Here is a 16183-nt window from a genome sequence, read left to right as displayed (position 1 = left end):
CAACATATTATTTCATTATGTTGGAAATACAGTTAGTAGGATGACACCACCACAAGACCATTGGCCATAAACTCTTTTGAGGCAAATGCTGATAATGTGCCTGAGTGGAAGATAGAAAAGTGGAACCATAACATTGTAAACATGCCACCAGGATCACAGGTTGACCTCTTGCAACACGAACAGCTGTTTTGGATGTATCTTCAGTGCTATGAACATCAAATCGTGTTCATTTAGGCAAAGACAAAACATAAAGGAGTCTCACACAACGTATTTAAATCACTTTGTTTCCATTTTTTATTTTCAGAAGTGTAGATTGACAAAGTTGAAATTGCAAAACCACCTCTTTCTGAAACTTAAGACTGTTTTCTGCATCTGTCAGTTGCAAAGACACCTTGGATTGTAAAAAATATTTTTTGTCACATAACTTGAAATAAAACTTTACATTGCATGATTTACAGTGTTTTAACTGAAGGAAACAAGTAGGCAAAATTGAAGGATTTTGCTTCTGAGATACCTGGCTATCATGAAAAGGAGCTGCAGTGGTGCAATGAGTTAAAACCTTGTGCCGGCTGGACTGTTGACGTGAAGGTTGCCAGTTTGAATCTGTGAAACAGGGTGAGCTCCCATCTGTCAGCTCTAGCTTGCGGGGACATGAGAGAAGCCTCCCAGCAGGATGGCAACACATCCGGGCATCCCCTGGGCAACGTCTCTGTAGACAGTCAATTCTCTCACATCAGAAGTGACTTTCAGTATGTTCTCAAATTGCTTCTGATACGATTAAAACAAATGAACATCATAAATGCAATGTAAGAACTACTCTTAACATTACTGGTTTTTTCGAACCTCTCAATGACAAAAAAAGCTGCTTTAGTTTTTTTAGATGCAGAGAAAGCATTGGATAACGTTTCTTGGAATTACGTATTTTAAGTATTGAAGATAATTGACTTTGTCTTTGTTGCCTGAATAATATCTTTTTATCAGTTCAAGTTAATATTCAGTTCAAATAGCTTGGGTATCAGTAAATGGCAATGCAACATGTTCAACTAGAAATGCAATTTAGCTTGCCTTAGAAGGACAGTGAATTGACTGCTCTTCCAAACTCCAAGTAGAAATAAAGGGGATTAAATATTTGTGACTCACAATCACAAAGAAAAATTGCTTATCAATTCAAAACAACTACAAAAAATCTGGAAAGGAATAAAAAATGACTTAGAAAAATGGGGAAAGTTAAATTTATCCTTCTGTATTGAAATAAACTGGAAGTAAACTAGTACCTGGAAGGGTAACTATGAAGGAACTAGGCAAGCTCCTGGAACATAAAGGTAAATAGTTGAAGAATAAAATTTGGCTGATACATGCCATCATATTTCCCACTTCTACATATTATTGTGGAAGTTGGACAGTGAAGAAAGCTGCTAGGAAAAAAAATCAACTCTTGAAATCTGATACCAGAAGAAATTAATATAAAATATTTTTCTTTTCATTATAGTTAAGCATTGTTGGGCCAGAGCCCTATTCTCTCTTAGTAATGTGTCTTTTTGTCTTCACCTTTTCCCCCTTGTCTCCATTTCTTAATCTTTTGAATGTATATTTATTTTGATTGTAAATTAGATTGTTAGTACTAAAAATCAATAAATACATTGAATAAAATACTAAATAATGCATGGTTTAGCTACGCCCACAGGAAAATAATAATAAATACATTGATTTTTAGAGACGACTATGCGTCGTGGCATACCTTCAAGGATTCAGGTAGTGTGAAATACTAATAATAATACTGAAATAAATATCAAGGGACAACAGGGATAAGATGCCAATTCCTCAATTGCCTCAGGATGAAAGATTAGATTCGCAAGGTGAGTTTACTGGGTTTTAAGTGGTTGAATTTTGAGCTGCTAGTTGTTGACTTGGGGAACTGCTCGACTTTTAATGGGCAGGACCAGAGGGTTGTTTTTTGTTTGTTTGTTTTTTACAAACAGGATATTACAGTTCCATGAGTGACACATTTTTCTTTCTAAACCTCTTCAAAGCATGATTGTACCTTTGTGGCCAAAACAATAAGGAGTGGTAAGATCACATCTCAAGGATCATGTGTAGCTACTGGGGACTCACTCTCACTTTGCAAATATAGTCTTATATTCCACTTTTACTGTCATGCTAACTCAGTGCCCTTCCACACAGCCATATAATCCAGAATATCAAGGCAGAAAATCCCACATTTTCCCACATTGCCATATATTTCAGTTCAAAACAGATATTGTGGTACTTTCTGCCTTGATATTCTGGGTTATATGGCTGTGCGGAAGGGCCCACAGGTGCAATCCTGGTATTTGTAGCACACATAGAATCATAGAATCAGAGTTGGAAGAGACCTCATGGGCCATCCTGTCCAACCCCCTGCCAAGAAGCAGGAAAATCGCATTCAAATCACCCCCGACAGACGGCCATCATGCCTCTGCATAAAAGCCTCCAAGGAATGAGCCTCCATTGCACTCCGAGGTCGAGTGCTCCACTTCCAAAAAACTCTCACAGTGAAGTAGTTCTTCCTAATGTTCAGGTGGATGGAAATGTTAAATAAAGGTAAAGGTTTCCCCTGACCTTAAGTCCAGTCATGTCTGACTCTGGGGCTTGGTGCTCATCTCCATTTCTAAGCCGAAGAGCCAACGTTGTCCATAGACACCTCCAAGGTCATGTGGCTGGCATGACTGCATGGACCGCCATTACCTTCTCGCCGGAGTGGTACCTATTGATCTACTCACATTTGCATGTTTTCGAACTGCTAGGTTGGCAGAAGCTGGAGCTAACAGCGGGCTCTCACTCCGCTCCCCGGATTTGAACCTGGGACCTTTCAGTCTGGTAGTTCAGCAGCTCAATGCTTTAACACACTTCGCCACCGGGGCTCCTTAAATGTTAAATGCTCCTCCCTAAACTGTAAGTCACAGGATTCCAGTTGAAGTGGAAGCAAAGCACTATAATTGTGTAGGGCGAACGGGCCCCAATATTTCCCCATAGATCCATAAAAAAGTAATTTCTAGACAAGGCAAGGGGATCATTTGGCCCTGTAGATTTTGATGAACTACCATTCCCATCATGTCTCACCACTGGGCAGATTGGCAAGGGTCAATGAGAATGGGAGTTCCACATATTTGGAGAGTCACCGTGATTCCACATAAGAGGGGAGCTTCCATGCTTCAGGGTAGGGTGGGGGGCACTCAATATTTGGTGTTTCTTTCTTCCTGAGCCTACTTATTTCCTGCCATCTGCAAGCAAACAAGCGGAAAGAGAAATAAGAAAAAAGCAATAACTAGACTGTCAGTTTCCTCTGGGAGCTAGTTGGAATTTGGGATGCTGAGAAGCCGAAGCAATGGCCAGAGACAATGACAGGAGGTAGAATCAGAATTGAAAGAGACCATAAGGGCCATCCAGTTGAACCCCCTGCGATGCAGGTCCATAGGTATCCTCAGGAAGAAGGGATTTTAGGGTTGTTTTTTTCATGACATAATATGACCAAATAAGCATGGGAATGGGGAAGGTGCCCTGTGGAACATCTAAAGCCAAACAATAGAACAGATCAGGTTCTATCCAGCCTTCAATTATCAGCAATACCTCCCTGTATTCTCAGGTAAAAAACCCCTTTCACTGCCTGATATGATTCTACTTGGATTGGTAATGCTAGGATCTCAGCTTGGGAAATTCTCTATGCAAAGCATTAAGCTATGGTTCCTCACCAACCCTGAATACCAGAATATCCCAGATACAAGATGGTGCAACATACAAATGCATCAGTCAATTGAGTACTATTTGAATTAGACACTTCGGAGGCTTTGGTTCAAATCTCCACTGAGCTTTGAACCTCTGGATGAACTGAAGCCAAATATAACCTATTTCTCTTTCCTTCAAGTGTACCCAAAGGACAACCATCCCACTATGTTCTCAGTGTAAAAGGATCTACGGAGCAAGCAACTAGGCTCAGTATATCTACTGCTCAATTGTCTGGGAAGATACAAGATCCCACTTGTCAGTATGTACTTCAAGAAGCCTACAGGCAATCTGCCCCCATCAGAAAATATTATTGTGCCATGTTTCTAGAGCAGTGGGCTTCAACTGCTCAAGAAAGATGCCAACATGAGTGGTCTTTGAGTTGGAAGTCATCATCCGGAAGGAATGGGAGGCATAAAAGTTTGACTTGCTTCAACAGGATACAGCCTGTGCAGAGGCAGAATGGCTAGTCAAATGGTTGCGAAGATGGTTGGCAAAATCCACCTGCGTCTGGGAAAGGACTTGGTTGATTATCGTCTTTGGCAGCCATCCCTGGAATCAGAAGGACAAGAAGTTGTGTTAAATGTTAAATCTGTATGTTTTATGGACAGCATTAAGTCACCCTGAGCTCCTAGGACATTTAACAAGACCTGCTGTATTATCAGAACTATTACCAGTTCCAATGTGACTCCAGAGTGCAAACTGGACAGGACCTCTGTACCTTGCATGGTTTGTGTAGAAGAGACAATTTCAGCAGGTATTACATGTTACCTGGTTTTGTGACAATGAACATCTGTGAAATTTCCCTCTTCTACATAACTATATGGGAATTGTCTAACATTTTAAATCTGGCAAACCTTCAGGATGTGGTCTGAGCCATTTTGTGCCATAGCTGGTTGATTTCCATGTGTTCTTTTAAAATGATCATTTGTGCCGAATCCCCTGGCATGTTGTTTCGATTGGGCAGAGCTTTCAACTCGGGTCCCAATCAGATTACACCATATTGTTCATTCTGACAAAACGAAAATGTTTTGGAATAGTTGTATTGCAACAGTTGTCGGCTTAAACTCTGACAATGGGCCTGACACTTGAGATCCTCAAAAATATCAAGTTTCTACTCATTATGTTTACGGAGGAAACAAGAATGGACATCAAATTCAGTATGATTTCTAATTCTTGTAGAACATCTGCATAGATATTGCCCCATCTTGTTCACTAGTAGTAACTACATAAGGTAAAGTTAAAAGCTTCGCCTTAACATTAAGTCTAGTTGTGTCCGACTCTGAGGGTTGGTGCTCATCTCCATTTCTAAGCCGAAGAGCCAGCGTTGTCCTTAGACACCTCCAAGGTCATGTGGCCAGCATGACTTCATGGAGCGTCACTCCCCTCCGGGGCGGTACCTATTGCATCTACACTTGCATGTTTTTGAACTGCTAGGTGGGCAGAAGCTGGGGCTAAACAGTGGAAGCTCACTCTATCCCACAGATTCGAACTGCCAACCTTCCAATCAGCAACTTCAGCAGCTCAGAGATTTAACTTGTTGCACCACTGCAGCCCCAGTAACTACATAAAGTGTGCAAAATAATACACAGAAACAGAAGGCCACAATTTGTTTTGTTTTCTTGTTTCCAACACTTGATCTGTATTTGTTTGCACTTCACATGGCTGTTTTCCCACATCACTATAAAAAATAACCTCAGCAGGTTGCATCAGCAAGGAGGTGACCACAAAAGCTAGCGGGGAAATCTCTCAGATAAAACCTGTTTATGTAGTGATTTATCCAGTGCATCCATAGTAGCTACCTTCAAGTCAATGCTGAGAAGCCAGGTTAATTTGGTCTGGTAGGGATCTCCAGCGAGTGGCCGAAGGATCATACACGTGGGACCATTTTCGCCTCTGCAGGAGAATTGGAGAGCATCATGTCAGCACAGTACATCAAGTGCATTCCCATAAAATCCATATATTAGGGTAACTCGCATAGAAATGTGAAGTGGTATGCCTTGGTGTTGTTGAAGGCTTTCATGGGGTTGTTGTGTTTTTTCCAGGCAGTATGGCCATGTTCCAGAAGTATTCTCTCCTTAAGTTTTGCCCACATCTATGGCAGGCATCCTCAGAGCTTGTGAGGTATGTAGAAACTAAGCAAAGAAGGTTTATATATCTGAATGCCTTGGGTCAAAATTGCTGCCTTAAGTTATAGTAGTTCAACGTGCTGGTTCATCAATAAAGACCTTGTTATTTCATTAAAGACTCAATAGGCCATCCTTCTTCAGGAAAATTCCTCAACAACCTTTCTTTAGGCACCCTGGCTTCCCGCTGGGCATAAGGTGTACATCCTATACAAAAGACAATCAGTTACAGGCCCAGTGTGTGACAGAACACAACTCATTTGTTTACTATTGTCCCATGTTTATTGCAAATCCTGGTATAGGTTTACACCATCTACTATCTGAGCCTTTTAACTGGAAGTACGAGGAATTGAAAGAACGAAAGACCCTAAAGGCACCTGATCTTAGAAGATAAGGAGAGGTTGCTCTGGTTAGTAGTTGAATGGGACATTCCTAAAGAATACAATGTGTGGTCAGCTATATTTCAAAGGAAGGAATTGGCTTCTTTGCCTAAGAAATCCCTCTGAAATTCATGGAGTCACAATGTAAACAAGCAAAACTCCATCACTGAGCTATGGTCTAAGGAAGCTGCTCTACACTGCAGCAAAGAGTGCTCCGTTTAGCTCCCTTGCCTCTTCCTCACGTCATCTAGAAGCACTCGTTTTCCAAACAGTAATACATGGTGCTCCCCTGTGCAAGTTGACTTCGGACCGCATCCCACGACAAAGTGTACTATCTACTAAATTTGTTTTGGATTATGGAATCAGAGAAGTAAAGGGGCATCGACCTTCAATGATGCTGTGGGGTTTGTAGTGTTTGGGCTGTTGATACAAAAACAACCGAAGGTTTTAGGTTTCTGTGAAATGCTTCTGACATAGGCAAGTCTAACCCACAAAAGTGTATCCCACGTAACATTTTAGTTTTTAATGGTGCCACAAGACTCTTGTTTTGACCTTCACTGCTATCGCTCAACCTTAAGAACAGGATTGACCCGTTTCTGCCAGTACTCGTTCTCCTGTCACATTATGGTGAACTGACAAGGGTTAAGAAAGAAGCAAATGTGCTGATGTGCTAACCCCTTCAACTTGTATCACATGGAATGGTGCAGTCTTCTCCCACGGAGTGCACATTTTAATTGACCTTCTTACTTCATGTATATTAAAGTCTGGCTTGAGGAAGCAAACAAGCTTACCAATTGCTCAGATAACCCAGTTCAAAGTAGTTATTGTGGATTATCTATCTTGATATTCTGGGTTATATGGCTGTGTGGAAGGACCCTAAATGCCAATAATGGATTAGGATTAGAATCCAGATTTTTTTCCACGTCAGAAGCGACTTGAGAACATACTACAAGTTGCTTCCGGTGTGAGAGAATTGGCCATCTACAGAGACGTTGCCTAGGGGATGCACGGAAGTGTTACCATCCTGCTGGGAGGCTTCTCTCATGTTCCTACAAGCTAGTGCTGACAGACAGGAGCTCACCCTGTCTCTCAGATTCAAATTAGCAACCTTCAGGTCAGCAACCCAACCTTCAGAAAAGTTGCTTAAAACCTGGCTCTTCCACTGCACCTTTGGATAACCGAGCCCATAGCTATAGTAGTTGCACAGGCCATCTCTTTGACTTGAAACACTGCACTTTATTCCTCTGCCCCAAAGCATCTTAGAATATAACATTGTATTTTAGTTCTAGTGCTCCCTCCAGGCCATCCTCTCCTCCATTCCAGTGGTCTTTTTTCTTTTTTCTTTTCAGATTCATATGTTATTTGAATGATTATATTCCTTCTGTTTATGTGATTGTTTTAGTCAATTGTTATGTTTTGTTTTTGTTTTTAATTCTTATAGCGTTTTATAGTGTTTTCAGTGTTTTATTGTACAATGTTTTATGCTGATTTTATATTGGAAACCGCCCTGAGTCCCTTTCGGGAGAGGGGGCGGTATACAACTAAACTTTTACTTACTACTTACTTACTTACTTCAGGTCAGCAGTCCAGCCAGCACAAGGGTTTAACCCATTGTGCCACCACATGCATGGATATTAATTACCTTCTATTCCTGTCAAGTGTTGTACCATTATATAGGCTGGGTGGGGCCGATGGGAACTAGAGTCCAACATTTGGAGGCACATACAAATTTCCCACTTCATTTTAAAGCAATGGATTTAGAGTGTTGCGTGGTTTCCTTTCCGGGCTATTTGGCTGTGTTCTAGCAGCATTTTCTCTGGGTGTTTTGCCGTATCTGTGGCTGACATCTTCAGCCATGGATATTCTGAAGATGCCAGCCACAGATGCAGGCAAAACGTCAAGAGAAAATGCCGCTAGAACATGGCCATACAGCCTGGAAACCACACAACGTTCCAGTGATTCTGACCTTAAAAGCCTTCAATACAACGGGTTTAGGGTTTTTAAAGGGCTATTTACCTGATGACGCCTTTTTGCTCGGGCATTGCTGCATAGTTGGTGGACATGCCAGCTAGAACGCATGTGGAGCCCCGTCTCTGGGCGCAGCGGACGCTCACAAAGTCCCGTGGGCCAACTATGTTACCGGGGGTTGGAGCTGAAGTTTCATGCGTGATCACAGTATCCTTCCCGATTTTCTGCAGAATCTATGGAAAATGTTCCAGAATTAGACTGATATTATCTCTTGAAAAGAGTCACTCTGTGCATTTCCAAAGATAGGATAAACTTTGTGTTGGTCAGAGATCTGCACTCGATAGGCCAATTCCTTTCCCCTTTAGCATCTGTGTGCCATTCAACTTATCCACAGGCCATACTAAAATCCATAATTATGGTCCTCAAACCTACCCTCACCTTATACATTTATTTATTTATTTACAGCATTTTTACCCCGCCTTTCTCACCCAAAGGGACTCAGTATATATGGTGTTGTTGTTGTTGTTGTTGTTGTTAATTATTACTATACTAAAGTATAAGCCTAGTTTTTCAGCCCTTTTTTAAGACTGAAAAAGCCCCCCTTGGCTTATACTCGGTGAGGGTCCTGGTTGGCTTATGTTTGGGTCAACTTATACTTGAGAATATATGGTACATTTATTATTTTTCTCTATTATTATTGGTATTATTACATTTATTATTTTTCTCTATTATTGTTACTACTATTACATTTATTTTACTCTATTTTTATTATTATTAATACATTTATTATTTCACTCTGATCTTATTATTATTACATTTATTATTTTACTCTATTTATTATTACATGTATTATTTTACTCTATTTATTATTATTATTACATGTATTATTTTACTCTATTATTACTCTATTATTATTAAAAGGATACATAAGCACATTTACATTGAAGAAGATGAGAATCTAATCTGTAATCTAATAAACTCTGTTACTTTGAATCTTGTGGCGTTCTGTCCTTGACAATAATGATTTAATCAGAGTTGGACAGTCTTATCTTAAATTTTAGCTTTATGTAAATATTCAAAAACATTTCACCTACTGATGCCTCAATTAATGTAATTTTATTGGTATCTCTTTTTATTTCTGAAATTTACCACTCTCGGCTTATACTTGAGTCAATGTTTTTCCAGTTTTTTTGTGGTAAAATTAGGTGCCTCAGCTTTATATTTGGGTTGGCTTATACTCGAGTATATACGGTAATTTTATTTCTTATATCCCACCTCCATCTCCCCAAGGGGATTCGGGGTGACTCACATGGGGCAAAGCCCTAAAAACAACAATTAACATATGCATAAAACAGTACAAGTTACAAGATTAAAATACATAGCAAGAACCAAACAATTTTAAAACTTTAAAATAAACACAGGACTTATCAGTTCGACAAGGAGGAGGGGCTGTTTAGGGTTACATGGGAGGGTCAGACTTGTGCAAACATGATGATGATGATGATGATGATGATGATGATGATGATGATGATTATCCCACTTTTATCTCTCCCAAAGGAGACTCAGCAGCTTACGTTAAAAGTATGACCACATAATTTAAAATATACAAATATGCAAACATTAAAAACAGAATTAAACATAACAATATTAGTACAATTCATAGATCAAAGAATTGCAAACAACAGACAGCAGGAGAGTCATGGATGCAATGTTCCTTGCAGAGGTGACATCTAATGGTGAATTCTCCCCTTCCTGGCAATGTGCTTATCTGAGTTTGGGCATATACACGCATGCGTGCATGTTTACCTTGATTTCCTTGATGTTTGGGTTCCAGTCCCCCATCTGCTCCATCCTTTCCACCAGCTCACCATAGACACAGTCCAGGGGTTGATTGACGACCACCTCAAGGCGAAATACCTTTCCCACATCTGGGAGTACTTTGCTTAGGACTTTATCACCATTGCCCTGCAGGAGAAGAAGAAGAGAGAACTGAAAAATTGAGAAGCACTGATCAAACCAAACCCACAAAGGTTCAGAATGTTGCTATGTGTTTCAAGTTGCAATTCATCTCAAATGCAGCTACCAGATAGATACCTGCAGGAAGCACATATATGCAAGCTCCAGTGATATCCAGTCTAAACATACATCCTCACAATACTCAATTCCAGACTATTATTATCTCTGCATTTACCAAAAAGGTCATCCTCAGAGATAACATTGACTTATGCCTGCATATGCTATTAACATGATGCCACTCTATGCGCTCATGTCAACTCTGGCAATGACATTACAGGATACAATAATAGTGTACACAACATGAGGTGCCCATACAATGCGATACAGGTACAGTAGAGTCTCACTTAACCAACACTTGCTTATCCAACGTTCTGGATTATCCAACGCATTTTTGTAGTCAATGTTTTCAATACATCGTGATATTTTGGTGCTCAATTCGTAAATACTGTACAGTAATTACTACATAGCATTGCTGCATATTAAACTACCTTTTCTGTCAAATTTGTTGTATAACATGATGTTCTGGTGCTTAATTTGTAAAATCATAACCTAATTTGATGTTTAATAGGCTTTTCCTTAATCCCTCCTTATTATCCAACATATTCGCGTATCCAACATTCTGCCGGCCCATTTATGTTGTATAAGTGAGACTCTACTGTATTAATAATCTATCCTGTATTTTATTATGTCCTTAAAATCTATGCACTTCAATTCATCATTTTATTCTTACATTGCTGCTTCAGTTGATTGATTTTATTAACTGTTATAATATTTTCGTTTTATATTGTATTACTGCTTTTATCTTTTTATACTGTGAATTATGTTTATGTTGTTGTTTATTTTGTTCAGTTATGTTGTTTGGGCCTCTGCCCCATGTAAGTCACCCCAAGTCCCTTCAGGGAGGTGGTGGCAGGGTATAAATAAACAATTATTATTATTATTATTATTATTATTATTATTATTATTATTATTATTATTATTATTATTATCATCATATAGGCCATTATTTGCCAGAGACATCCTACTTCAGGGATGGGCAGAATGTGTTCTTCTAGATATTGTTGGACTGCGGTTCCCAACAATCCTCACTAATAACAAGGCCGGCTAGGGTATCCATAACAATGATATTTGAAGGGCAGCACTTTGTCTTCACCTGCTCTACTGGGGAAATTAATTTACTATTATATAACAGATCTCACAATGTTTCTTGTGGAGGCATGGTGGCACAATGGGTTAAGCCCTTGTGCCGGCTGGACTGCTGACCTGAAGGTTGAGTTGCTGTCCTGAAAGTTGCGGGTTCAAATATGTGAGATGGGGCGAGCTCCCATCTGTCAGCTCTAGCTTGCGGGGACATGAGAGAAGCCTCCCAGCAACACATGTGGGCGTCCCCTGGGGAACGTCTCTGTAGACAGCCAATTCTCTCACACCAGTATGTTCTCAAGTTGCTTCTGACACAATAAAAAACTTCTTTCTCCTTCTTCTCCTTTCCCTGTCCTTCTACTCTCTTAATAAAAGCCAATGATTTTAACTTATGTTTTGACTACTATATGTTTTGACTACATAACTTGCCCTCCTGTGCCCGAATCCGAGTAAATGAAGGTTGCCTGAAACCTCTGCCTTTGAGATGAAAGGCACCCAAGACAACAAACCCACCCACAACACTGCGGACCTACCAGGACGGTCTCTGTTTTCCAGCCATCCTGTCCTTCAAGGATTTTCAGGGACTTCTGAAGGGCCTCCTGGCCTTGCTTAATGTAGGACATCTCTGTGTCACTGAAGGGATTCTCTTCCAGCCTAGAACCTGTAACATTCAGTTGAGCAAGGTTTTCATATTTAAATGTTTGCAAACAATTGTTTCAGTCCAGAGATTCAACCGTCCAAACAAAGAAAAGGATGACAAATCCTATTACTTACTCAACAGAGAACTCCTTCTGCGGACCTGGTTGATCCACTTGGTGGGGCCAGGTTGCGAAAAGGCTAATTTGTTCAGCTCCTGCACAATGGTGATGGCGGCACGTTTTTTCAAGCCTAAGAGGTGGAAATAAGAAATACAGCTGAGATGAAAAGGGAACTGTAGCATGAAACACTCTTCTTGGAACAACAAAAGCAAACACCTCCCAACAAAAGATGCCTCCAGGCAGGAAGCAGCCCGGCTTTGACGCTGCAAGGCTATTCAGTGCCTTGACATTAAGTCTTGTGAAGTCTGACTCTGTGGGTTGGTGCTCATCTCCATTTCTAAACGGGAGAGCCAGCACTGTCTGTAGATGTCTCCATGGTCATGTGGCCGGCATGTCTGCATGGAGCACTGTTACCTTCGTGCCAGAGTGGGACCTACTGATTTATTCAGATTTGCATGTTTTTGAACTACTAGGTTGGCAGAAGCTGGGGCTTACAGTGGGAGCTGACCCTGCTCAGCAGATTCAAACTGCGGACCTTTCGGTCAGCAGGTTCTGCAGCTCAGCTGTTTGACCGACTGTGCCATCATGGCCCCAGGAGAGGTAAAACAAGGTAGTAGTAATAATAATAATAATAATAATAATAATAGTTATTATTATTATTATTATTATTATTATTATTATTATTATTATTATTATTTTATTGCACCTTTCTTCCAGAGTGGCTTCCAAAATAATTATATATATATGTATGTATATGTATGTATGTGTGTATATATACAGTAGAGTCTCACTTATCCAAGCTAAAGGGGCCGGCAGAAGCTTGGATAAGCGAATATTTTGGATAATAAGGAGAGATTAAGGAAAAGCCTATTAAACATCAAATTAGGTTATGATTTTACAAATTAAGCGCCAAAACATGTTATACAACAAATTTAACAGAAAAAGTAGTTCAATACGCAGTAATGTTATGTTGTAATTACTGTATTTACGAATTTAGCACCAAATATCACAATGTATTTAAAACATTAACTACAAAAATGGCTTGGATAATCCAGAAGCTTGGATAAGCGAGGCTTGGATAAGTGAGACTCTACTGTATGTATGTATGTATGTATGTGTGTGTATGTATGTGTGTGTGTATACACACACACACACACACACACAATTAAAACCAGATTAAACAGTAGTGTTTTTATAAACACACATTTAGAAAGAACAATATAACCTCATAAGATGCTCTTCGGTTTACAAATTAATAGCCTTCTTGAATAGGAAAGTCATTGACCGTTTGCCCAGATACATTGCATTTCCTATGGAGACATAATAAATGACTTCGACTGGAGGATATTTATATTGAGAATAGGATCTCAGTCTCTTTGGGCTGATAGAAAACACTCTCATTATTTTTATTGAAGTCATATTCAAGGCAGTAATCCAACCCATTTTAGGAGCACGAGGTTATGGAAAGATAGCTAAGTCCCTTTCTTCACTGCCATATAAAATCCAGATTATCTGCTTTGAACTGGGTTATATGGCAGTGTAGAGTCATATAATCCAGTTCAAAGCAGATAATGTGGATTATTTGCTTTGATGATCTGGATTATATGGCAGTGTAGAAGTGCAGAAGTCTTTTGGGCTTGTTCTTACCTGTCATGTTGTGCAGGTGTCTGTAGGAGATGCCGGCGCACAGCTTGAAAGTTGCTGGCAGCATCTTAACACCGGTCTTTTAGAAGTTATCAGGGATCCTTGGGCTTGACTATCTCTCCGAGCCTCTCGCCTGTGCACTGAAGGCAGAGGCTTCTATCCTTAAGTACACCAGATGAAGGATGCTGGTTTGTCAGCAGAGAGATAAGGAAAGGCATCATTTATGGCTGACGTCAAGGCCAACCCTCATGAGCTGGGAGGAGGCGAAATGGGGAGCTGGCATCACAGAAGGGGAAGCCCCAGTAGAGAGAAAGTCTTGGGTCACAGCAGCACCACAATTAGAAAACGGCCAGTTGTTTTCCAAACAGGGTTGCTGTGCTGTGAAACAGCTCCGTGATAAGCAAGTCCAGAAGTGGGATGCTTGCCCTACATTTCTTAGCAGCAGAATGCTTCATTAAACTACAGTCAGTTCTCTACATTTCCTAGGACTAGGGGCACAAATGATTCCCCCAGCCAGGAAGCAGCCAGGCTTTGAAGCTGCTAGGCTTTTCAATGCTAATCAAGCTTGCAAATTGCAACATGCACAATTACCTTGAAGGGACCATAAGCCAGAAATGAGTAGACTTTTGCATATATAGCTTTGCCTCTGCTTATATCATATTAGCTTTTATATAGAACAATAAGCTCTTTGTATGAGCCAAAGTAACAAAGTACCTGTGCCCCTCCCTTTCTCTTGAGCTGGTACCTTTCTCCAGAAAGTTCCAAGGCCAAATGCTAGCTTGAGATCAACAAGTGAGATTATAGACACCACTTGTGCCAAAGAGGTGTGGAAGTGAAGAAGACCCTCAGTAATTGGTTAAGTTTAGATAAGCCGAGATATATATGTTTATGATGCCACGCTTTGCGGCAGCCATTTGCAAGTACAAACCTTTTGGGGTGTACGGCTGTCCCGCCTTCTCATAGCTATGTGAAAATAAACTTTGCTTTTGCACTCTCACGAAACTGGATTGTCTCATTGCCTCCTGTGCCAGAACTTCTTTTTGAAATAAATAGTCTTAAAACCTCAAGCAAACAAGAGTTCTTTTCCCCACCCTGGACATTATTCCACAGATACCTCACAACCTCTGAGGATGCCTGACATAGCTGTGGGTGAAACGACAGAAGAGAATGCTTCTGGAACATGGCCAGACAGCCCGGAAAACTCACAGCAACCCAACCTCTACAAAAGTGGGGAAATTATTTGGAAAACCTTGAAAGAATATCTCTCTAGGAATCTGTAGGTCTTTCTGTGCAATTCTATGGACAACATTTGCTAGAAGTGGGTTGTTGTGAGTTTTTTTGGGCTGTATGGACATGTTCCAGTAGCATTCTCTCCTGACATTTCACCTGCATTTGTGGCTGGCATCTTCAGAAGTCTGTGGGAGGTGAGGCAAGTGGAGTGTGTAAATCTGTCTGTCTATCTATCTATCTATCTATCTATCTATCTATCTATCTATCTGTGGAATAATATCCAGGGTGGAAGAAAGAACCCTTGATAAACAAACCATGGCACAGAATATTATTTGAGAACACAGAAATGTTGGACCACTCTGACAACCATCAGACTACACAGAGAAACCACTGAAATCCACAAGCATGTGGACAATTTCAACAGAAAGGAGGAAACCTTGAAAATGAACAAAATCTGGCTACCAGTATTAAAAAAACACCAGAATCAAGACATTAAATAAGGAACGCCACTCAAAAACAGGGCAACTCCAGACACCAAACAATTAAATTGCCAGGTAACATCTCCCAAACAGAGGATGCCATCAGGCAACAGAGGCTAGGCTACCTCTATGCAGATTCCCTCACTGGTTGACTTTGCAACTTCGTGCAAATCTCGATGTTGCCATTTTACATAAGGGACATTATTTTACTACACCTTTGTATATATTTGGGTTTGAGCACCAATGGATTTTAGTATCCACTGTAAGATCATGGAATCAAACTCATTGGGTACCAAGGGTTCATACAGAAAACAAGGGTTTATCTACACTTTCGAATTGATGCAGTTTGATGCCACTTGACACCATTGAGTTGTTTGCAACTGCTCAATGCTACTGAGTCATGGGAGTTGTAATTTTGCAAGGCCTTCTCTGCCAGAGAGTTTTGGTTCCCTCACCAAGCTCCAAATCCCAGGATTACATAGCATTGAGTCAAAGTGGTGCCAAACCACATTCATTCCTAAGTGTAGATGCACCCCCACTGAGCTGGAGAGACCATCTCAATGACCCAATTTACCAAGAGCTGTTTGAGATCCCAAACAAAACACAATGTGATTGTGACAGTTGCATGAGACATCATTTGAGCCATGAATAAGACTTTCCGTTTAATTGTGGGGAGTTACTGG

General features: G+C 40.4%; 1 protein-coding gene across 1 annotated transcript; it reads right to left on the bottom strand.

The window, feature by feature from the left end:
• Positions 1 to 270: 270 nt before the first annotated feature.
• Positions 271 to 13984, bottom strand: star (steroidogenic acute regulatory protein). The gene is made up of 7 exons (XM_062961128.1): positions 13795 to 13984; positions 12164 to 12277; positions 11923 to 12050; positions 10040 to 10198; positions 8282 to 8466; positions 5562 to 5655; positions 271 to 4311 (listed from the first exon to the last, which is right to left on the bottom strand). Exons 1-7 carry the CDS (start codon positions 13856 to 13858, stop codon positions 4192 to 4194), a joined length of 864 nt encoding a protein of 287 aa, XP_062817198.1. The 5' UTR covers positions 13859 to 13984; the 3' UTR covers positions 271 to 4191.
• Between the last annotated feature and the right edge of the window lie 2199 nt (positions 13985 to 16183).

This window comes from Anolis carolinensis, unplaced genomic scaffold, assembly GCF_035594765.1.
Source record: "Anolis carolinensis isolate JA03-04 unplaced genomic scaffold, rAnoCar3.1.pri scaffold_8, whole genome shotgun sequence".
NCBI lineage: Eukaryota > Metazoa > Chordata > Lepidosauria > Squamata > Dactyloidae > Anolis > Anolis carolinensis.
The sequence above is the reverse complement of the archived record's forward strand: the minus strand, read 5'-3'. Positions and strand labels throughout refer to the sequence as shown.